This window comes from Ceratotherium simum, chromosome 7 (assembly GCF_057802395.1).
Source record: "Ceratotherium simum simum isolate JZ-2026a chromosome 7, ASM5780239v1, whole genome shotgun sequence".
In the NCBI taxonomy this organism is placed as follows: Eukaryota; Metazoa; Chordata; class Mammalia; order Perissodactyla; family Rhinocerotidae; genus Ceratotherium; species Ceratotherium simum.
This window is the reverse complement of record NC_141906.1, coordinates 40,400,916-40,426,692: the sequence shown is the minus strand read 5'-3', so window position 1 is coordinate 40,426,692 and position 25,777 is coordinate 40,400,916. Positions and strand designations below refer to the sequence as shown.

General features: G+C 35.6%; 1 protein-coding gene across 1 annotated transcript in view; it reads left to right on the top strand.

Annotated features, from left to right (window-relative positions):
* Positions 1-25,777, top strand: part of DLG2 (discs large MAGUK scaffold protein 2) — a 1,864,788-nt gene that overhangs the window by 266,907 nt on the left and 1,572,104 nt on the right. The window contains exon 3 of the mRNA XM_087433531.1: positions 8,477-8,622. Coding sequence (XP_087289657.1) covers positions 8,477-8,622 — 146 coding nt within the window. The remainder of the gene's footprint in view (positions 1-8,476; positions 8,623-25,777) is intronic.

Sequence of the window (25,777 nt, the reverse complement as noted above, 5' to 3'; positions counted from 1 at the left end):
TTGGCAGATGTTAGCTCAGGGCCGATCTTCCTCACAAAAACTGAGATCATACAAGATTATTTATAGTTATTTATCTTTCCAAGATTTGTAGAGTTTACATGGTAAATCTTCATGAGATAAAAAGGATTTGTAACATTGCTGTGTCTTGTATGATTGATGTGAAATTGAAGGTTAATTATCGCCTAGATATAGAATAAGACACACCTGGTGGTGGTTTGGGAGTGTAAGTGCTGATAAAAGGAGCTGATTTGCATTAACAATATCTTGAGTTTTAGTGCCTGCTTTTTGAGCAACTTGAAGTATCACACTTATTCATCAAAGAGATATTTTAAATTAAAATTTGTATTAGGGGTTGTATTTGTAAAAACTTTTTTGAGGCAAAAAAATACTATGTTTTGCTTTATGCACCTCTTATCATTTCTACTAAAATTTCTGTTTCAATTAGCTTTTTTTTACTTGTAAATAACAGTTTTCTGCCTCCTTCTCCTGTATCAATTCTACTTTATTGCTCCAAGTGTCTGCATTCTGGATTGTTCTAGAAGAAATGACTCCTAGCTAAGCATATTCTGTGTTTAGGTTTCCAACGTTTAATGAGACCTCATGTGTACATGGCATTGTTGAAAGGTGATGCGTTAATCAAAATAACAATAGCTAGTATTTATTGAATATGTTCAATGTAACTGTTCAACTGTTTGACGTACTCACATATGTAAATTTTTTGGGTGAAGAAACTGAGGCATAGACAAGTTAAATAACTTGCCAAAGGTCACACATTTAGTAAGTAGCAGTGCCAGGGCCCGTGTGTCTGACTCCAATGCTTGTGCTTTAACTTCTAGATAGTGTGCTGCTTCCCTTATGCTCTACTGATCGACCTTCCCATCACCTTCTGCACTTTATATTACAGGCCAGGTATTCTGTAGAATGTCCTACAATTTGGTTTCGTCTGATGTTTCTTCATGATTAGATTCAGCTTATGCATTTTTGAAAGGAGTATCACAGAAATGATGCCATGTCTGTCTTGGTGCATGATAACGGGAGGCTCCCAGTGCCAGTTTGTTCTAATTTGTGGGGCTATACTATGACACTATCTAACATTATGTTCCTCATAAATTTTTAACCACTAATTGCAGCGTCCACTGATGATTTTCTAATTCTATCATTTCTTCTATATTTATTAGCTGGAATTCTACTGTAAGAAAGAGCTTTCCCTTCTCCATTTATCAGTCATTTATTTATGTCAAGATGGACTCATAGATTCTCATTTTATTCAATAAGTTATAATCTGTTACTATTATTCATTTATTTTAATGCTCAAATTGTGCTAGATTTGGTGAGAAAGAGGCCTTTGAAGCTGGCTTCGTGTCCTTTTGATATGATCCCGTGATTTTCCAGCACTTTCTTACTTTCTGGTACAACGGAATGTCCCAGGTTCATCTTATAATTTCCCTAGTCCAGCCCTGGAATGAGCCTTTCTCCAAAAAGCCCTGGTTCCTTTTAGTAGAGGAAAGTATTTTGAAACCAAGATTCCCTCCCTCATCCCCGCTTTCCTTCCTTCCTTCCTTTTTCTTTCTCTTTTTCTTCCTTCCTCCCTCCTTCCTTCCCTCCTCCCTCCCTCCTCCCTCCCTCCCTCCCTCCTTCCTTCCTTCCTTCCTTCCTTCCTTCCTTCCTTCCTTCCTTCCTTCCTTCCTTCCATTTGTGCTTTGTCCAGGCACAGAAGAAGCCCAATCATACTAGAACATTGTGGAAATTTGCTTGAACCTATGCATATAAGCATTTTCTCATTCTCTGGTCTTGCCTCTTCAATATCTGTTGGGTTTGATCATGTATTAGTCCTTGGACTCTGGATTTCACACTCATCTCTGTTTTGGTTTGGCCTCTTTTGTTCCCTAACTTTGTACTTGATCTGTATCTACCACTGACCTTGCTTTCACTCTCTATTCTTAGCTGTAAAACTTATATTTTCTTTTCATCTACATTCATTTTAGCCCACTCCTCATATTCAGCTTCATTCTTCTAGTCTCAGGTAATATCTGTAAAGAAACTTGTCTGGCTGAAACCCTAAGATTAGGACACTTACTACCCTGATAAAGCCTTTCTTGGGAATTTTGCTTCTGTGCTTCAGTGTCTAGGTAGTCTCGGAATCAAATGGACAAGGACAACGATAATTTCTTATTTTGCAGAAGAGAAAGTGTGGGATCTGGATGCAGTGTAAGGAAATTGGATATGAGTAATTATCTGGCTCCCCAAACAGAACCAAGTGTTCAGGAATGGCTAATGGAACACTAAGACAGCACTTTGTAATATCTTTAAATATAGCAAGATCGACTGGATTATACAGTTAACTGAATTCATAATCAGGTGTGTGGTACGGGAAACCTACAGAGAACAAGGGATGCTAGAAGAAGTATAAGGCATATGTTTTAGAAGATCTTACAAAGATTGCTATCTTCATTGAGGCTATAAGGCAAGAATCTTCAGCTGATTTCAGAGAATTCTTGGGATTAAATGGCTTTGGTGAGTTATAGCCATATGTGCCAATCACAAAAAAACAAAGGAACCAACAATAACAAGCTCCAGAGAGGTTGCTGGTTGGCCAGGGAGAGAGGTGACTACAGTTGTCCCCATCAATACCATGCCTTGCAACATCATGGCTGGGATGGGACGAAGCAAAAAGAACCCTTCCCCGGTCACTTTTATTGCAGCCCGTGAGCTAAAAGATAAGAAAGCATGTCAACACGTTAAACATTCTGTATTCTGGTTACTTTTTTGTTTTACTGTGGCTAAGTAGATAATTGCAGAGCAATTTGTGAGTCATGCAAGAAAAAAATCTCATGATTTAAGAGTCATATTTTCTTAATTCAAGTCATGTAAAAGGAAATCCATTTCTCCATCACACACCATATCCGTAGTTTGTCCAATGAATTTTGGCCATTTCAAAAAAATCAAATCTCCCTCAAATGAAAAAAAGATTCACCACTTCTGCTGATTTGCAAAATAAATTCCTCAGATGCTTGAAGGCGTATCTCAAAGAGGAGATCTAAGGGTCTTTTGAGGAAATAGCACTATCTTTGAAATAAGTATGTCACGTCAGATTGTCTCTGCTTGAAAGAAGATGAAATATTTTGAGTTTGAGTTTTTAATGGTGTGCTTAAAAAGATAATCCTATTTACTATGACTTCCCTTGATCATACTATTTGAAAATTGGAGACCTAACTGTGCCAGAATAATCATTGCAAAGGCCAGATCTCATCTTAATGGAATATAAGTTAAAACAAAAGAGACAGATTAGACTGAATAGGGACTGTCTCAGACATCACCTAAAAGTTTATTTTTCCTGTTTTACTGTGTCCTGAAGACAGCATACTGAAATATAGTTCCTAAATTTTAATAGAGTTTCTAGCTAATTGAATCTGAATCAATTTAGTCAATATTGACTAAGTAGTTATTATTTTTTAATCAATGGGCAGAGTTCTTATCTTGCCAATTTCTTCTCTTATTGAGATTTTCCCCCCTACTCCTCACTCTGAAGAAGAGGATTGTAATAACTCAGTAAGGGATGTTTGAAATGAGAGTATGAAGTCTTAGGTTCTAATGCCAGAGGTGCTATTTCTTAGGTCCAGTGTTGTTGGTAGATCAGAAGCCATTGACATCACCTGGAAGCTTGTTAGAACTGCAGAGATTCAGGTCTCACTCCAGACCTTCATCATAATTTGCATTTTAACAAGATCCCCAGGTGATTCAGATTCATATGTACATTAGAGTTTGAGAAGTGCTCATCTGTAAATTTGACAGTAACTTATAAACTATTTCAAAAAACAATTATGGGGTTAAAATGCGTGTGCCTTCAAGAATTTGAGGAATTTGTTTTGGATATATCCTCAGAGGTAGCAAAACTTTTTCATTTGAGAGAGGAATGTGCAAAATAAAAAGTGCTAGCTGTTATGATCAAATCAAGCAGTCAAGTCACATTGAAACACAATCCAAATAATATGCAGGTTTTCCCGAGGTCCTGAGTGTGAAGAGATTTGATTTGATTCAATGATTTTTCTTCTATATGAGCTTTAATTAGAGAGGGAATGCAAATAAACTAAAATTAGCAAGAATTCATTGTGTGCTTACTAAGTGTAAAGAAGGATGCTTGATAGTAGCGAGTACATGGCTGGCTCTGCCATTGTCTTTCTTCCTAAGGGCCTTGCCTGGCGCTTAAAAATTATTGAATTGAAATGTTGAGTTGAAGATAGGTAGGTGAACAACTACTTCTAATATAAGGTAGAAAGAGAAATAACTATTAAACAGATCTGAGCAATACTTTAAGGGAATGGGAGGGAAGAAGCAGCATTGTCCATCTTCCCCCATTCCCTATAATTCCCCACACAAACATTGTTTCTTTTCGATGGTAGCTGCTTGAGTGTTCTTACTCTCACACATGTCCTACTCAATTGAACTCAGTTTTAGTAAGAATAATTTCTATGCTGATAACATTTCACATTTAGATCTGACTTCAAATATTGTTTTCACAAAGGCATAGTACTGGAGCTAGGCATTGAAGAAGTAGGATTTTTCTGTGGGAAAGGGCACCTGGGCCTAGGGAAGAGTGTGAGCAAGAGTTGGTGAGAGCCTGAACTCTGGCAGTCGGAATGGAGAGAAAGTGGTGGTGCTGCTTGTGGTGGTGGGGAAATAAGAGGATACCAAAAAGAGATGCTTGGAAAGCAACCAACAGATATATGTCAGGCATTAAAAAATAATGCTCACAAAACAGAAGTAAGATTTGATGTTAGTCATAGAATTATCTTCAAATATAAGTCATCTTTGACTTAATTAAGGTTACCTTCTTCCTCTGTAGTAGTTGCTTAGGCAGGGAGAATCAGGGACAAAGGATTGTAAAGCAGACTTTCAGCACTTCATCTGGTTTGGGGGTTATAAGTTAATTAAGATTTGCAAGTTTAACATTAAAAATATTGTCCATACTGTTTTTCTAAATGTGGTCAAGTCACTGCTATCCATAATGTTTCAAAGTATAGCTTGTTGGCATGAATTCTTAGCATGAATATGATAAATGTGCTTCCTTTTCTGGATAATTTACACACCTAATATTTCAAAATTTTGCAACTTGCAAATGCTGCTTAGGAAACAGTGTTTACATTCTTAAAATTGATGAAAAGAAAAAGAATCTTGAAATTTGACTACCTACAAAAAATGTTTTATTCATTACAAGTAATTATTCTTTAGAAAATATGTAGCTGCAGAAATCTTTACAGAATTTTTTTTTTTTTATTATTAATACTTGAGACCAGATAATGTAAACATATCTTATTTTCTGGATTTTACCTTTTTTTATTCTTTTGGCTTTTGTCAACTCAATTAATACCCTACTAATCCTTACTGCTATTTAAAAATCTGGGAAGGATTTGTATCTGTATGGCTTTTACCTTCTGTTCTTACACATTTTCCAAACATGATTTCACAACTACTTTGTTGCTAGTGGCAGAATAAAGTTATAGCTATGCATAAAATTTGAGGATTTGTAACTTTTCTAAGTAAATCTTAATATTTAGGAAACACTTAAAATTTTTTCTTGTCATTTAAAAAATATAATATTAAATACATTCAAAAGAATATACACAAATTATATAGTATATATATAGTATATATATATAGTTATATATATATAGTTATATATATATAGTTCTATAACTTTATATATATATAAATTTATATATATATAAAGTTATATATATATAGTTATATATATAGTTATATATATATAGTTATATATATAGTTATATATATATACTATAATTGTATAGTATATATGTGTATATATATATAATTATATAGTATATATATATAGTGTATATATATATAATTATATAGTATATATATAAAAATAAACAATTCTGAAATGACCACCTGAATCTAGAACTAGACCATTATCATTAATTTGCATCTACCTTTGTGTTCCTCCCTTATCCCATTTTTTTGCCCACCTTTTCCACTGAGGTCATTACATCTTTTCACGTGCTTCTTTGCTTTGGTCTAATTGTTTTTTTCACATGTATATGAATGGATGCCTAAAAATATATAGTTCAGTTTTGCATATTTTTGAACTTTGCAAAAATATTTTTATACTGAGATTTGCCTTTTTTCACTCAACATTATGTTTCTAAGATTTATTTATGTCATTTCATGATACTATAGTTCATTCACTTTGACTACTATATAAATTCCATTTTGAGAACATACTACAATTAATCCATTTTCCTTTTGATGGACATTAGATTGTTTCTGATCTTTTGCTATTATGATCTGTGCTGCTATAAACATTTTGATTTGTTTCCTGGTCCATATGTGCAAGAATTTATCTAAGATGTATGCTGAGTAGTAGAAATGCTGGGTTATGGGAGAAACAAAAGTTCAATTTTACAAGGTAATATAAGATTGTTTTTTAAAGTGGTTATAGCAATTCACACTCACCAGGAATAAATAAAAGTTACCTGGCAAAACCTGGCAAACAGTACCTCAATTAAGTAATCAAGACTAACATGGATAATGAAATGTCATGTTAATAGCAGGCAACCTATAGATATGATGAGAATGGCACTTCGTCTCTGTGGTCTTCCTCCCAAAAACTCATAACCCCAATCTAGTCATGAGAAAAACAGACAAATCCTAGTTGAGGGACAATCTACAAATACTTGGCCAATACCTTCCTTCTTTCCTTTTGTTCCTTCGTTTAAAAATTTTGAATTCATATAGATACTCCCAATTCTAATCTAACACCATTGTCTTTGTTCATCACCCTTTACCATGTGGTGGACAATACTATATAGAGGCCAAAGTCTAGGTGCTACTTGTGCTCATTCATTACTTCTACGCCTTTTCAGCAGACAGAGCAAGGAAATATTTGTGTGTATACTAACTCATGTATGTATGTACAGGCTTCCCCCCATCCAAAAGTTTGCTTTATGTCCCTTGGCTTTTGCGAAAGACCTACATTAGTACCTGTGTTCGCTAACCAAAAGAAATCTGAAGAGGATTTTCACTTTTACGAAAAAAGGCAAAAATCAAAAATAGTGTTCAGCATTTGTTTTGCACTCGACCCTTAGAGAGGCAGCACGCACCTCAAGAAGCAAGAGTGGCGCCACCAAGCTCCTTCCCTGGGAACTACACTCAGCGTCTCAGCATCAAGCCTCCATAGCTTTGAACTCAGTCTTTGAGCGTCTGTGCTTTATCTCTATTTTGGTAGGTTATTTTTTGGGTATGGGAATGTTCAAAAATTTTTCCCATATAAATTAATGGTAATTGCTTCTTCACTTTGTGCCATTTTGGCTTATGAAATGTTTCATAGGAACACTGTACTTTCGGATAATGGGAAAAACCCGTATCTGTAAATATTTCTGTATATATCCATTTTTTATCTATATTAAGCCAAACATGAGTTTATAATGATGTCTCCAAATCTAATCCAAAATCATATGAATCATTCTAGCATCCCCCCCACCCATGCACTTACTTGTTTGTCACCTCTTACTCCAACAGTGAGAAGCCTGGCTCCTACCATCCACCATCCATTCACTTAATTGTTCAATTCTGTATATATGAATAGTGGTTTCAAAATTGTTAACCTGTATGCCACAGAAAACGAATTTACTATCTAGAGTATAGAGTATGATGCTTTTGTAAACTTTCTTTGTCTTTGGTTTTACAATCTCTACTCATTTTCAAAGTTATTTACGTCATCACCTTTTTCTCCTAATGCCTTTGGTGAAGTTATTTCATTCATTTGTAACACAGTTAGAGTCCTTTGTCACTGTCTGTATTTTATCTTGGGATTCTCTGACCTTCTAAATGATTTTTAAAAATTTGTATACATTTAGGTTTATTCTTTGTGCTGTAAAGTTCTGTGTATTTTGACAAATGCTTCATGTTGTGTGTCCACCATTACAGTATTATTACAGAATATTTCATCGCCTTGTGCTTTACCTAGTCAATCTTCCTCCTCTCACAGAACCTCTAGCAATCACTTATCATTTTACTCTCTTTAGTTTTGCTTTTTCCCAGAATATTATATAAATGGAAATTATACAATATGTAGCCTTTTCAGACTGGCTTATTTAACTTAGCAATATGCATTTAAGATTCATCAATGCTTTTGCATGGCTTGATGGCTCATTCCTTTTTATTATTGGATAGTATTCCATTATAAAGATTTACTGCAATTTGTTTATCCATTCACCAATTGAAGGACATCTTGGTTGCTTCCTGTTTTTGTAATGATGAATAAAGCTATTATAAGAATTCCCATGCAGGTAAAAATGCAATTTCCAGGATTTCCTCTATTTTTGTTATTTTTCTTTGGGTTACATACTTATGCAGTTCTTTTAATCAGCAAAATTTTCCATATGCACATACATGCGTAAGCAATTTTTGAGGTAGTACGTGACATTTTGATTCTTCCCTTACATTTTCTTTACAGATATTCAAGAATTTTATGAGGTGACATTGCTAAATTCTCAAAAAAGTTGTGAGCAGAAGATAGAAGAAGCCAATCAAGTTGCACAGAAATGGGAGAAGACATCCCTTCCTGCTCCATGCCATGATAACCTTCAAAAGTCCGCAGAGGTATATTATTGAAGCTTCTGAAAGAACTGAATAATATTATGACTTACTTATGCCAGTAAAGAAGCAGTAGCAGTAGCAGTAGCAGTAATTAGTATCAACCCATGGCAATAATAATAATAGAAATGTAGTTATATCACACTATGTGCAATATTTATATATAAAACCCAGATTTTGCAAAAAGATGAAATAGGGCACGGGAAGGACATGATTCTTCACATTATACAAGTAAGTTCTGTTATGAATATTGTTATAGTTTGAGCTGACTCAAGTGTAAGGCATTCTGGAATTTCAGAACATAGTTCCAGATGCAGTGGGGGAAGGAGATGGGTAGTGGGATAGGAGAGTGTGGTTTCAGGCTGTGATCTCTGTAGCAGACCATATATCCTGCAGCGTGAATAAAATGATCCATTGGGGTGTAGGAACAAAATAATAGAACTCCCATTTATATTTCTTTTTATCCCTTTTTGACAATTTTTTATATTTGGATAATTTATAACACATACTACATTAACAATAATACATATACATTTAAAAATAGATATAAAGCTATTAGAGTTGTATGCTGAAGTGATTTTTACAGATAAGACTGTGGGATCAAAATGTTTGGAGACTACTGTCAGAATTAATAGTTACTGAAGAGTAAGGCAAGTTGAGGCATGTTTCAGGTTCATAGCTGAGGGTTAATGTGGAGGCAGGGATAGATCAATGATATTTTTAAGTGGCAGTCAATACTTTGAAGGCAGGTAGTAGTGCACACACACACACACACACACACACACACAGTCTGTGAAGATTGGGGTTGTGTAGCTGACTTGTAAGCTCCCTGGTATCTTAATGCTAATCAATGGCACTTTGCTGAATCTTTGGATTGTTAAGATTGAAGCCTGTGATATACTTTCTGCCCTTCTCAGAACTGATTTGGAAACTGGTAAGACTAAGTCTAATGATCACCTTAGTTAGTTACTTGAAGAAAAAGTTAACAATGACAATAATGTGTTAATTAATAGATACTAACTATGTGAAATTTATAAGATTCTTAAAAGCATTAAATCTTAATTTCAACATATAGAAGTAATTATTTTGATTTTTTTTAGTCTTTTTTTCTGTACAAATATATGTACATAAAATTGGGACAAACACATGTAGCGTGTTTTTATGACTTTTAAATTTAACGCGGGGCCGGCCCTGTGGCTTAGCGGTTAAGTGCACGCCCTCTGTTACTGGCGGCTGGGTTGGGATCCCGGGCGCGCACTGACGCACCGCTTGTCTGGCCATGCTGAGGCAGAGTCCCACATATAGCAACTAGAAGGATGTGCAACTATGACATACAACTATCTACTGGGGCTTTGGGGAGAAAAAGGAAAAAAAAAATGGAGGAGGATTGGCAATAGATGTTAGCTCAGGGCTGATCTTCCTCACAAAAAATAAATAAATAAATAAATAAATAAATAAATAAATAAATTTAATGCTATACTAATAGTATTGACCCATATCATGTCATTAAATATTTTTTGAAAATATTTTAATGGATTTATAATATTCATCATTTGGAACTTAAGCAGTTCTCCGTTCAATATTTAAGTTTTTTCCAATTCTCTGCTATGAATAACGCTATAATGGACATCTATGTAGATAAACCATTGTGCCTTTTCTGATTATTTCATTAAGGTTGATTTTATAAATGAAACCACTGACTCTAAGGATATTGACGTTTTTAAGGCTCTTGATACAAATTCAAAGGGCTTTACAGAAAGGTACTACCAGCAGTGTTTGAAAAGGCGTATATGACTATACTCTTAGTAGCATTAATCACATAAAATATTTTGTCTAATTGAGAGGTAAAATTTGTTACTTAATGCTTTAGATCGCAATTATTTATTTGTTATTAAGACTAAACTTTTTTCTTACGATTATTGGCTACCTACATTTCTTTAGTGATTCATTCAAGCTCTTTGTCCATTTTTCTAAGTGGTGCTAGAATTCCTACTGTTTTGCAAGAGCTGTTGTCATAATTGTTGCAATATTTCTAGTTTGTTGATTACTATTAATTTTGCTTATAGTGCTTTTTGACTTTCAAAATATTTTTAATTTTTATGTGAGAATGTCTACCACCATTTTTCTTTGCTTTGTCCTTTCCCATCCTACTATTAGTTAACTATTCTTCTGTATTTTTTCTAGGCTGTTATTGCTTTGATATTTGCTCTTTTTGAATTTTCAGTAATTATTTTCAGTCAATTTCTAGATGCATGGTCCCACACATATACATAATTTTATATAAATGATCAAATATATACTTTTTATTCTAAATGCAGTTCTTTTTTTTTTAACTTTTCCATTTTTATATGTCTCTCCTTTCATTCACTTCTTGCCTGTGCTGTATCTGCTCTACCCTCCCCACATACAAGGTAACCCATCTTAACTTAATGTGTTTAATCTTTGACAGTCATATAATATGTGTTCATATGTAAACTATATACATCTCCATACTGGAGCATACACACACAGAATTTTGAAAGGTAATTATTTCTCAAAAAATGTTCATATTATATGAATGTTTCTTCAAGTGGTATGGTATAGCTTTAATTTGCTTTTCTGATGGATGCACAGTTTCATAGTGTGGGTATATCATAATTTATTCAATCATTCCCCGCTTGATTGGAATTTTCTGTTTCCAGATTTCTGCCACTACGATTAATGCTGGAATCTCAAGACTGCGTGTACATCTGAAGTTACTGATACTTTTATTCTATAGGCTAGATACTCAGGGGTGGCATTATTGGCTCCAAAGGTGTGCATACTTTTAATTTGATTGTGTTGCCAGACTGATTTCACCTTTCACATTTCCACTGACAATGCATAGTGGTACAATTTTACCTCACATCCATCCCAGCAATAGATGTTCCAGCACTTCTTAATTTTTATCAGTTTACTAGGCTTAGTGATACTTTATTTTTAACGTATTTTCCAGTTCCCAAACTATTAGTGAATTTGAGCATTGTTTCATACATTTGTTGGCTATTTTAATGTGCTCTTCTGTAAATTTATTCATATTCTTTGGTCATTTTTTTGTTGCATGTCTCTTTGTTGTCAATTTATATAGGCTTTTCGTATATTTAAATGATTCAATTTACACAATCTTGCTGTATGTAGATTTTCTTGGGGATAAAGATTTTACATGAATTGATATATATACATGTAATGCCTTTAGTTTATGATTAATATCCTTTCAACAAATATATCAGCTAGATAACACATTTAAAAGAAAAAAACCTTTAGGCTCTTTACTCAGTGGTTAACTAAAAGATTATTTGATTGAGTCCATATAAATTAGGACTTTCAATTGGTTAATGAACAGATGCCAGCAATATAAGGAAGAATGATGAGAAAAAAAATCCACAAAAACCTAATGACATATATTTTTCAATGTCAAAATCAGGATAGGCAAAACAGAGTTAATGTAATGTGGGTTTTTCCACGTGCAATTTTAGGGTTTCTTTTAACTCTATGCATCTTAAAATTTCTTGTTTAGGAAGTCCTCAGCCTATGGTGATTTGAATATTGACCAGTTATATTCAAAACATCAGAACATGAACACTCATTAACTCCAATCAGTGTCCTTATGAAGTGAGTCTAATTACTCTTCCTTAATGGGTTATATGAGGCAAAGAGACAGATCTGGCTGATCTATCTCACTGAAGATGGAAGTGGGCACAGGGGAAAAGTGTCTCTTATTTGGGATCTCAGTGTACTAGACCAGGGCAACTGAGGATCTTGTCCTGCGGGGATCAACTTTCCTAGGTCAGAGTTTGGAAAGTGAGTCCCAATTAAATTGTTGCTAAAATGGTCTAAGTGAAGAACAGTAATTGAGAAATGGAGCCAAAATGAAGTTTATAACCAGAAAAGCTTAGAATAAAGGACAACAGCCTGGGTAGATTCTGATGATACAGTGCAAAAGCTTGTTATGTTTTTTAATTCTCATCTTGTGTCCCCTCCTTTGGACAAGTTGAGTTTATTTAGAGCAGCTGGGAAAGACATTTAAGCTCTTTAAGGGCAGCAATTATAAATCTTCCTTATCTCTGATTCCTCAGCAACCACAGGGGTGTTTGTCATGTAGTAGGCTCAAGAAATATATGTTGAACTAGAAAGGAGTTCCTCTAAGCATCCTTTGGTTACCAACTTCAGTCTGACCATAGAACTCCTTGCCTATCCCATTATCCTTCTCTTCTTCTGTTCTCTTAGCTGAGCCTCCCCAGGATGTAGGCTAGAAAGCAGAAGAAACTGGTGTGCTTTAGCTGATCAAAGCTGGCAAAGGAAGTCATGAATAATAGCCTCTGGAGCAATAAGAATGATATTCTTATGTGACTGGTACATTGGCTCTGGAAACAGAAGTTTCAAAAACACTTAAGGCAATGGACACACCCCTGGGTTATTACTTTCTAATGGGTTATATATGTGCTGGTTCATTTAGTCTTAAAAAGGTTTTATTAAGACATCCATTAGCCTTTAAAAGTCTTTGATAATGCAGGAAAAATGCAAAAGGAAGTATCCTCTGACAACTGTAGTCTACTGGTATGAGGCACAAGTCAAGATTAGTGGTTGAAATATTAAGACTTTATTTTATGGATTCAGGATTTACCTTACGGTTCTGTATGTTTTTTTTAGTAGAGTCAAGTCAGTCTCTTGAGGTATTTTGACAATGTGAAGACAAAAGCTAGTAGCATAAGAATGAAAATTTTAGGGCAAATTAGCTTTGGATGAGGTATTTTAAAGATAGGCAGGCATCAAATGACTTATGGCTGCAAGATGTCAGTGACATTTTAATGCCAAGGAAATGTCTGCCACTCCCAGTAGAAGGCTCCACAAGGGGGGGCATCATTCTACACTCAGTGTCTATCACAGTGCCTGGTACACAGTAATCTTTTTTTTTTTTTGTGAGGAAGATCAGCCCTGAGCTAACATCCATGCTAATCCTCCTCTTTTTGCTGAGGAAGACCAGCTCTGACCTAACATCTATTGCCCATCCTCCTCCTTTTTGTCCCCCAAAGCCCCAGTAGATAGTTGTATGTCGTAGTTGCACATCCTTCTAGTTGCTGTATGTGGGTCGCGGCCTCAGCATGGCCGGAGAAGCGGTGCGTCGGTGCGTGCCCGGGATCTGAACCTGGGCCGCCAGTAGTGGAACGCGCGCACTTAACCGCTAAGCCACGGGGCTGGCCCCACAGTAATCTTAAAAAGGAACTATAATAGTGCATAGAATTTTTAACTTTATTTTTCTGTAAATCAACATGTTCTTAGTATTAAACCTTAAATCTACCACAGGTAGAAAACATAATGTTAGTCAATTCTGAGTTTTCTTAAAACATTTCTGCTTTACACTTAATCACATCTCCATTTTCCCTCCAGTATCCTTTTTTCTCAGAGGTAACAATTCCCTGGTGCATATATTCTGCCATAGCATCTCAGTGAGAGCAGAGACACTGTGTAATATTGTACATCACTGTTTTGCGGACAGTGTCTTAGTGACTATTGGTGGATTGAATGATGTTAGTGAAGGTGACATGCAGGGAAGCATCACGGTCATAAATCAATATCCATGATGAGATAATTCCTATTGGGACATTTCCTTTCTAATCTTCAGGAGTCATCACTCTTTAATGTTGACATTTGCAGCTGAGATGCGTGTGTCTCTACCTGGTCTCTAGCTATAAGGTCCACATCTACCATCTGCCACGTCTACTATTCTTCTCATTCCAACCACAAAGCTTTGTTACTTTTTTCAATCTCCATCGATGTATTTCATGGCTACATAGGTAAAAACTAGCAGCAAAGTGAGCATTTGGCTGTTTTCTACGCTTCTTGGGGTACAACAGGATCTTGTAAGGCTGCTCAGGATCTCCTATCTGGATATTCCTTTACCATTGTTTTTGCTCTATTCTTCTGTACTCTATTGGTGCCAGGGAACTTCTTTAAAGGCTTAGAATTGGGAGAAGGCTGCAAATTGAAGTGATTTTCATCAAAATTTCCTTTTTCTCTCCTTTATGTTTTTCTCTCTCTTCAACATGAGTTTTTTGGTCAGAGAGAGGTAGATTGTGTATATGTAATTGGGAAGAAACATATTCTTATAAATCTTTCCAGTCTTAGATCTGGACTATAGCTTTTGAATTTAAAAACAAGAACATGGTGTCTGTGCTTTCTGTTCTTATGTCCCTGGAAGTTCTGGAGGCCTCTAATACAGCCACTCTAATGTAGGATAGTTAGGGTAAAAAGGATATGCAAGGAAAACCCATTGTTAATAAGTCACTCTATCCTTCTGCAACAGATGTGGAAAGATTTACTGCTTTGAGAGCAGCAGATATCCTGCAATTGAATTCTAATTTCTGGCTTGCTACAGGAAAATTTGCTATGAGGAAAAGAGGATAGTAGATAGAAATCCCTTAATCAGCTTCTAAAAACAAGAAAAAATAAATAAAGTGAAGCCTAAGTCTCAACAAGTTTTATTGAGATGTAATTGACATACAACACTGTATAAGTTTAAGGTAAGCAGAGTGACTTTACTTACACATATTGTGAAACGATTACCACAATTTTTAGTTAACATCTATTATCTCATATAGCTACAAAAGAAAAAAAAAAGAAAAAATGTTTTTTTCCTTATGATGAGAACTCTTAGGATTTACTCTCTTAACATCTTTCAGATATACCAAACAGCAGTATTAACTACAGTCATCATGTTGTACATTACATCCTTAGGACTTATTTATCTTATAACTGGAAGTTTGTACCTTGTGAAGAGTCTGTTTTTAAAAGATACTTGTGAAAAATGCTGCACATCTTCCCTCTCAATCCAACACAATAGTTCTTTGATATTTTTGACTCTGAGGTAGTATTTCTATACTTTCATATTTTTGCTATAAAATAAGTCAGAAATGATGGAAAAATGAGATTGGAATTTTGTAGCATGTACTATGACACTGCATCATATTTAATACAATTTTAAGTGACTGATTTTCTACTGCCCTATTTTCCAACAGTGTACATGCAATCTAGAAACCTTCACAGAGGTAAGATCTTTAACATTTCTAGTGAAACATAAGACATATTGCGTTAATCTTTTGTCAAAACCTCCCAGTGTCTTCCCACTCCGAGCTAAGTTCCTTACAATGGCCTATCAAGCCCTGTAGGTTGTGACCCCAGTTATGTCTCTGATCTAAATCCTACTATTGTACTCCTCACTTACTCCTGTCCAACTTCCCTAGCCTCCTCACTGCTCCGCAAACACATAGAGCCTTGAATCTTTGCACTTGCTTTGTCCGTAGCCTAAAATGCTATTCCTCCAGATATCTGCAGGGGGGGGGGAGAGTCACCTCTTTCAAGTCTTCAATGTCATCTTCTCGGCGATTCCTACTCCATTCTATTTAAAATACCCTTCTCACCTGCCTATTACCATTCCTTGCTTTGCTTTTGTTCATAGTATTTATCATCTACCAGAGAGACGTTATGGCTTAGTTATTAAGAGCAAGCACTCTACGGTAGGACCATTTGGGTTTGAATCCAGGCTCCATCTCTTACTGGGTGTGTGACTTTGGGGAAATTGCTTAATCCCTCTATATCTCAGTTCTTCCTCTAAAATAGGATTTTCACAAGAATTAAATGTCCCTTTTCCCTCTCAATTAAATGTAAGCTTCTTGAGGGCAAGGATTTTTGTCTATTTTCTTTATTTGTTTTTCCCCAGCACCTAGAATATTTCCTTCATTTTATCAATCATTTGTTGAGAAGCTTATTTATGTTATTTTGGCTTGTAGCAATTTTTCCTAAGAACAAATATACTAAAGTTAGCTCTACCTTTTTAGGTAGAGCCATCTGAATCTCCCGCGAGAGCTAGCCTCATTTTTAGAATAAATGAATAGTCCCAGTGACAGCTGATAGAATGACTCGCTCATTCATCAGTTCTTTTATTTAAATATTTATTGTTTAAGCCGCTGTATTTTGTTAGGTTCTGTGCTAGATACATTCACTAGGAGACACTAAAATTAAAAAAATATATATATTTTTCCATTGACCCTGACCTCAACAAGCTTGTTTTCCAATTGAGAGTCTGGACTTTTAAGGATGAGTCCATGGGAATGGTGACTGAAGCACTGACTTTGTAGTCAAACAAATCTAAGTCTATATATCTCACTCCTGCCACTCACAAGCTATATGACCTTGAATAACTTATTCAACCATTCTAAACTGTAGGTTCCTAATCAGTAAGGCAGCTTAGTAATTGTACCTACCTCAAAGGGCTTTGAACTTATTAAATGAGATTATCTATATAATGTGCTTGATATAGTGCCTGGCACATAGTAGGCACTTAATAATTCTTATCTGCTATTATTATTGCCTTGAAGGATGCCTTGAAGGATGAACAGAATGTGTAGAAATAGGCAAAAAGGGCATTCCAGGTAGAGAGAACAGCTTGAGTTAAATCAGAGAAATGATAAAGCATGAGGTGTATATGGCAGATTACAACTAGTTCTGTTTGACTGGAGTGTAGACTACGTTCAAGTAGGGAGGGAAAGTAGGAGGGTTAAAGCTCAGTCATGTCATTCTTTACCCTGAAATAACCACTGATACCATTTTGGCACATTTCTTTCTAGTTACTTTTTTAATACAGTGTAAATTTATGTAGAAGATTGCTTATTATAAAATTGAGCTTAGAAATAAAGGTAATAATAGTAAACATCCAGATAGTGCTGCTTATGTGCCAGACACTGTTCTAAATGTTTTACATATATTAATCCCTATTGCTTCCCTTCTGGCTCTTCCTAACAGCTCTATTATTTCTTCTAAGAATGTTTTTTAAAAAGAAAAAGAAAAATAACAGGAAAGACTTACTCTGAAATACTCTCAAGACAGTATGTATTTCCATGTATAAGATAATCCTGGTTTGATCCTCCATAGCTGGTCATTTGGCAGTAGTTCTTCAGCAGCCTTCTTCTAATATGATTATACCTGGTTCAGTCAACTTCCATTTCCATGATAAGAATTATTTCTTGTAGTACAGATTTCTTTAGAATTTTTCTCTCATTAAAAGGGGAAAGGAGAAGTTGGCTAGATCAGGAGTTATCCATTACAGATATTTTAAAAATAAGGTTCATGTCATTCTAATTGGTTGTCCCCCTGATCCTTATTTGGTAGTATGGACTTTCCATATTACCACTTCCCAAGGAGATGGAGAAAAACTCTTTTTCATCTCCCCTCCACCCCCACCCTCCAACATATCCAGGAGAAGGCCCTTAAAGCACAGGGGAGTGACCAGCATCAATTTCTCTGCTCAATCATCTGTCTATAATCTACCAAGAAGGAGACTACTCTGGTGACATTGGAGTTTCCTGGGCTGGGGGTGGGGGGACAGAGGGGCAGAGAGGGTTAAGGGCAATTATTCAACAGGCAGGGCTTAAGGTATAATGATAAGTCCCTTCAGATTGTCAGAGGGTCCTAGAGCAGGAAAGATTCCTACTATTTTCAGCCTAATAAAGCAACATTTTCCCTAAGACCACTAACTAAAGATCTCCTTATTCACACTATCCCTCTTCATTGTCTGATTCCATTTTTCATAGTCATACTTTATGAAAATTATCCTTTTCTGGTTGATTCACCAAACCTCATTTCTTAGTGAGGATAACATCGTTCATTCATTAATTCTACCAATATTTATCGAGTATATATTATATGCCAGGTATTAGATATGTGTCAACAGACAAAATAAAAATTTATGCCTTCATGGACCTTATATTTTAGTGAAGGGGGCAAACAAGTAATTATCAAAATTAAATTAGGTAAAGCAGATAATATTTATAACAGATATATATAGTAAAGCATATAACATGTTAATATGTGATGACTACTATGGGAAAAATAGATCTTGTTGAAGGGGATTACTAGTGTTGGTTGCAGGGGATTACAATTTTAATGAAGTAGTCAGCATAGGCCTCAATGACAAGGTGATATTTGAGCAAAAACTTGAAGGGTATAAGGGAATTATCCATGAGATTATCTGGAGGAAGACCATTCCAGGTCAAGGGATTAGCCAGTATGAAGGTCCTAAAGTGGGAACGTGCCTAGTATATTCAAGGAATATTGAGCAAGTCTGTTTGGCCACAGCTGAAGGAACAAAGGGAGGAAGAGTAGAAAGTGAGTCCAAGAGGTAACCGGGGGCCAGGTTGTGTACAGCCTTAGAGGCTATTGGAAAAATTTTACCCTGAGAGAAATTGGAAACCATTGGAAAGTTTTGAGTATATGAATGACTTGGTCTGGCCTTCCCAAAACGCATGCAAAATCTCATTTTCAGACATAAGAAATATTTTATTTTTGCCTGGATTGGTTTGCCTGGATCGTTATTAGTTTCCACAAGCTTCTTTGCTGTAACTATATATTTAGTGTATATTGAAGTGGATAGGGAAGACAAGGGGGTCATTGTTTTGGATCCTGTGAAGTCCCTGTAGTGTGCTTCCCAATGATTGATTTCTCCCTTGAAGCAAAATCAGATGAGTCCCCAAAGTAAACATTTGATACAGTTTTAATAGTATATAGTTTTAAATGACCTGGAGGTCAAGGTTTTAGACTTTTCTTGTCTTTGAAAGAAAGTGACATTTACCTGCTTGCATTCAGCCTGGGATCCTTTTAAGTACTATAAGCTTCACCCACTAGTTTTTGAAGTTTCTTCTCAGGTGCCTAGAGGGAGGGATCTCTCTTCCCACTTGCTCAGTATATATGTGATAAAAAATTCTAACTGCTCAACTTAAACTCTGGTTTATATAAAGTTTTCGGAAAACGTAAATCAAAGTTTTTTGTTGTTAGTGCTCTTTATAAATCATTTTTACCTGTAATATGTTATAGCTATCACAAGGTGGCAGCAACAACAGTGTCATAACAGAGCTATTCTGTGTCAAGGTGATGATGTTTTACAAGATGGAAATTATTCACTCAGTCTTTATTTTAGGAATATAACCAAGAAATTCTTTGTTTTAAAGCATTTTAAAATAAGCATCTAATATGAGGTTTGATTTGTTGTTGTTGTTTCTTAGGTGTTTTTTCCTGAGCTCTTAGTGATTTATCTCTCTTCTATACTATTCTATGCTGAGGCACATATCACTCTCCTCCCATCTGCCATCACTATATTAACTGATTTTTAGCTCCTAGTTATGGTGAGTTTTCTGCTTAACTATCTTTTATTCTTTGTGACAAAGGTGGACATAGCGTCCTCCCCACTTCTGCTTTAAGAATTTATATATATTAGTCTATTTTTTCCACAGAGCTTGAGTTGCTGAGCTGAAACCTGCCATTCTAACTTGGTAACAGAAAGAAAGTATTTTTATATTACTGAACAATTACTGAACTGTGTTGCAATAACAGCGTTGGGCCAGGAAGGAGACAGCTTGGCATAACAGAGAAATCAAGCATCATCTGAGAGCTCTGTGTTTGAATTTTGGGTTTGCCATTTGCTGGTAGTGTTGCCGTGGGAAAATTACTTAACTTCTCTGAACTTCAATTCCTTATCTGTAAAATGTAAAAATAATAATATTTACCTCATAAAGTTGTGAAGAATGAATAATAGATAAGGCATGTAAAGTGCTTAGTACAGTTCCTGGACCTAGTAAATACTCCATAAAGAGCAGCTATATTGATAATGATCTTGTGGAAAGTCCTTCCACATCTGGGTCTCACTTTCTTCATCAGTAAATGGAAAAAAAAAATGTGTTGGGGAGAATTAACAGAAAGGATGTATATAAGAAAGCTTTGAAAACCGAATCCTATAGAACTGCATTATATTAAAATGTATGGTAAAAACAAGATTTTATTTTCCTATTTCATCATTCTTCCCTGGGAATTCAGATCAAATAACAGATGAGAAAGCATTTTGCAAAGCAAAAGCATTATGTGAATATCAGATAATCTCATCATCATTATAGAGTGCAAATATCTTCTCATATGCTCATTGCCGTTACTTGGAATTCTTTCCGTGGATATTTTGGTGGGGCTGAAGAAGAGAAAGAGAGTAACAGTAGTCCCTGTTAAATATATATGCCTGCTGTAGGGCAATACAATGCTGCTGTAGGTAGGCTCTTGAATGAGCTTGTCAGAGCTCCATATTGATATTTAAATAAGAGCAGTGAGTTTTTTTTTTCTTATTTATTTTTGTTTTTGGTTTGTTTGTTTGAAAGAAAGGTTGGAAAAAAAAAGTAATTATTTGGCATGAGGGACCTGGGCAATGGTGGGAGGGAACTAAGTAATGATAAATGGGAGTTGAGAGAAATGTAGAGTAGAGAGAAGAGAAAAACTTAGAGAAAGGGAACCCTCAAGGAGAAGTGAATGGTCTCAAACATAAGCTTTAACGACTAGTTCATTTTTTTTTATTATACCAGCCTGGCAAGAGGCACAGTTTAGCCCTCATAAGGAATGATAACACTGTCTTCCCTTCCATTCCCCTTCCCTCTCTTCCCTTTCTTTCCCCTCCTACTTCTCCCCGCTTCCCTTAGCACTTATTGAATATCTGCTACGTGTATTCATCTTTTTGTAGCTGCCACCTATCTTTGCACACATTGGTCAGTAAAAGTAGACCTCAAGGACACGTTCTTCTGTCATAGCCTCAGTCCTGCCCAGCTCTCTTTGACCTATTCCTTTCACTTCATTCCTTCTTTCTTCCAATCTTCTAGTTCCTGTCTTGGATACTAGTTATTTTGTATTTTTTTTGGCACTGGAAATTTTTCTTTGTATCAGTTACAAAGATAAGAAAGACCAAGGCTCTTTATTTGATCTTACACTTTAGTAGGAGTAACAGTGTCTCACATATATAGACCATTATATAATCAAAAAATCTCACTTATCTTATTGATTCTCCTGACAGCTTAGTGAGCCAGGTAGTATTGATGTCACTATCCATATTAGAAATGAGGAAGCTGTGGATAAGCAACTTGTCCAGGCTCATATTGTTAGAAAGTGATGGAGGCGGGAATTTGACTACAAGCTGAGAATTTTCCCATTCACTATAGGAGACGAAGGCTAATTTTCACTGGGATATTGGGGATGGTTTCATGCCTAGGTGGCTTTAGCACTGGGCTTTGTGTAATGCTTAAGATTTAGGTTGAGGAGACAGATATTCCAGGTAAAGGAAACTGCATGAGCAAAAGCTTAGGTGAGTAATAAAAACCTGCTATATAGAAATGAAGTTTGGGCTAGACACTTTTCAATATATTATCTTCTAATCTCTATAACAATCTAGCAAGGTAGGTTTTTTATTGATTGATTGCTCTTATTTTAAATAGGATTTGAGATGGTAGGTGGATATTATTATTTCTCATTTGCAGAAGATGAAACTAAACCTCAGAGAAGTTAAGTGACTTGATCAAAGTCACACAGTAAAATGTGACGTTGTGGGGATTAATAAACATGTGCCTGACATCCCATGCCCCTTCCCAGGAAAAGATGGGAAAGGCTTTGTGAATAGTGGGTAGTCAAGTTTAGCAGATAGGGGGGCTGAGAGTAATAAGACTGATTAGGTGATTCTAGCTGTCCGATTGAGAATTTTAATTACAATACTATAGAGTTTAGACTCTTTTTTAGGCAGTTGTGAGCCATAGAAAGTTTTCATGCAAGGAATGGCATTATCAGCTATGCTGAGGAAGACAAAAGCTGGCAGCATCATGCACAATAGATCAGAGAAGGGAAAAACTCTTGGCAGGGAGACCAATTAGGTAGCTGTCACACTAGGAAATATTCAACTGGGTACCTGGACAACTATGCATTACCCTTCTTAAGGATACTGAATAGTGGATTTTTCTTTACAAGTATGATTTTTCATGGGTAGTAACTTGATTTATAAAGAAGAAAATTATGTTAAATTTAGAAAATGCACTCAAACTAACTTATAAAAGAAAGAAAAATCCTGATTTCAAAATTAATTACCTAGCAAAGCCTGTGCGTAACTTACAGAGCTGGTGGTTACTTTGCTGAGGCTGAATGTTAGCTCAGCATTTATCTATGAATAATTTACAGTAATATTTTCCTGTGGAGTACTCTGGCTAACCTTCCAATAATATGATCCAAAACGGCGAGAGTACTTTAGTTTTCTACCTAATATCGTTCAAATGTAATGAAATTGGATCACATCAATATTTACTAGAAATACTGGACCTCAAAGAATATATTATTGAGATAATGAAAAGATATTTATCTGTAAAATTCCACTAATACTAATCACTTTGAAATATTTCTTAGTTTGACCTTCTCCATTCACAATGCCACTAATCTAATTTAGGCTTTCATAGAATCTTGCTAAGAGATTTGGCAACAGGCTTCTAACTGATGTTCATAATCTAGCATTTCCTCTTTTAACTCAGTCCTCATAATCCAACAGTTTAAAAACTACTTATTGGTCTTCAATGTTTACTGACTATTGTTTCATTTCCCTAGCGTAGCATTTACTATAGCCTTTACAGTCTGGACCAAACTTAAGTTAGACCTAACTTAAGCCTTGTTCTTGTTATTTTCTCTGTCTGGAATATTCTTCCTTTTGTTTTCATCTGGAAATTTTCTACTTCATCTTTTAAAGACCTACTTTATCACTAATCTTCTAATTACCTCAAGTAGAAAAAATTCTTCTCGTGTGCTGCTCAATGCGTGTTAGTGTTTATCATATTATATTAGAACTGGTTGCTCAAATGTTTCACCTGTTAGACTGTGAGCATCCTGATATCAAGTATTATCTTTATTCATACAGCTATAATATGTTTAGAGCTTGTTAAGCATTAAATATTTAATAAGTGTTTGTTGAGTGGATGATTGTATCTTCTTTGATGTCAGAGAAAAATATGCTACTTTGTTAAATATATAAGTATTTTACTAGAATCACGTCTTAAAATCTCCTGGTTGACCCAGGGAAAAGGTCCGTAGCTCTAGGCAAGATTCTGAAGGACGTTTTTAAAAGTACAAAAATGAGTGATGGTGGTCCACAGCTCACTGTGTCCTTTAAAGTACTTATTATGTGGCAGAATATGGGTCAATTATAGGCTAAAATGATGTTATATCGTAGTTCCACATCCTTCCCTGTGCATTAACTCTTATTAGCAGATGGTGTTACTATCATAGTCAGAGATGTTACTGGGTCATTAGCAGCCTTGGAGAAAATAGGTTGAGGAGACTATCCTCTTTCCTGCTGCAGACTTGATTTGAGTTGATTGCTTACCCACTTTAACAACTTGATCTCTTTTAAAAATTCATTTTTTGTCATTTTTACTTTTATGCAATTTTACAATCTCATTCCTTATTCAACAGGCAGAGTATCCTGGCAAAAAAGATGGAGGAGGCTTCACACTCCCGAAAGTTTTGCTCTCATAGAGAGAGGAGCCTGAATTATACGGAGGTCAACAAACTGAAAATATTATAGTGAGGGAGTGAGATTTATTCATGAGGTGGAACTATCAATAACTTGATAATAAAACAGTAACAGTGAAAATGTTTCGAAATATCCACACTCTACAAGCTTGCTGTAATGCCGCTGGCATACCACTGTAGTAGATCTAAGGAAATCTACCTGTTTTAGACCCTGTGCATGGAGGGCTTTACCTGGAAACCTCGAAAAGACTTGATATTCTTACCAAGGAGTATACTCCTTGCTTTGAATCAGCTTAGCATTTTTTTTCCTTAAGGAGCTTAGCACTTTCCACATTATATTATAGTTATTTGTGAGCAGGCTAGAAAACTCCTACAATGTTATGGAGTCAGGAACTGTGCCCTGTATATATGGTTTACATCTCTTCGGCACTAGTCTAGATCCCTGCATACAGTAGCCACTCAGTAAATGTTCATTGCATAAATAAATGGATTATATTACTGTCTTATCTAAAAGGACCATAGTTTTCAAAGTATGTAAACATATGGAAACAGGGCAGAGTTACTGAAATTGGGAGTGTTCCAGAAAATTTCAGATATATGATTATCTAACTTGTAAGACTATCAAAGAATAGAATCAGATAATAGTTCCGGATGTTTTTGGGAATAGAAAATCTATACTAATGCACTATTAAACATTTTCTGAGGTTTTCAGAGATATTACGATTCTCAGTTATAATTTCATTACTACTTTAGTAAATATGACTTATTTGTATGTATGCAGCTTTGATTGAAAGTAAATAACATAAGATCATGGCTTAACATATGAATAACCCTTTGTTACTTATTTAAGGAGAGAAAGATGTTTTATTTTTAAATCTTTTGTGGTCATCCTCCACAACCTGATGAAAAATGAATCAGTTAATGTAATACCACATATCACACTAGCAGGAAAACCTAAGGAGTTCTCTTGTACAGAGACCACAAGAGTAAGTGAGTCATAAATACAAGGTCATTAGTGCTTTAAGTCATTGGTTAAAGTAATTTATTAAAGAAGTATATAATACAAAATCTTCATGAGATTTCTTTATAATTATGTGATGGTTAGTTTCATATGTCAACTTGGCTAGGCTATAGTACCCAGTTATTTAATCAAACACTAATCTAGATGTAGCTGTGAAGATATTTTGTACCACCAGTTGACTTTAAGTAAAGGAGATTACTCTTTTTAAGTGAATGGTTTATTTTATTTATTTATTTATTTTGTGAGGAAGTTCAGCCCTGAGCTGACATCCATACCAATCCTCCTCTTTTTGCTGAGGAAGACCGGCTCTGAGCTAACACCTATTGCCAATCCTCCTCCTTTTTTTCCCCAAAGCCCCAGAAGATAGTTGTATGTCATAGTTGCACATCCTTCTGGTTGCTGTATGTGGGACACCGCCTCAGCATCGCCAGAGAAGAGGTGCGTAGGTGCGCGCCCGGGATCCGAACCCGGGCAGCCAGTAGCAGAGCGCACGCACTTAACTGCTAAGCCACGGGGCCTGCCCCAAGGAGATTACTCTTGATAATGTGGGTGGGGCTCATGCAATTAGTTGGAAGCCTTAAGAACACAAACTGAGGTTTCCCAGAGAAGGAATTCCACCTCAAGTGTGCAACACCAACACCTGCCTGAGTTGCCCGCCTGCTAGTCTGCCCTATAGATTTCAGACTTGCCAGCCTCTAAAATTGTAAGAGTCAGTTCCTTAAAATCAGTCTCTGTCTCTGTCTCTCTCCTATTGGTTCTATT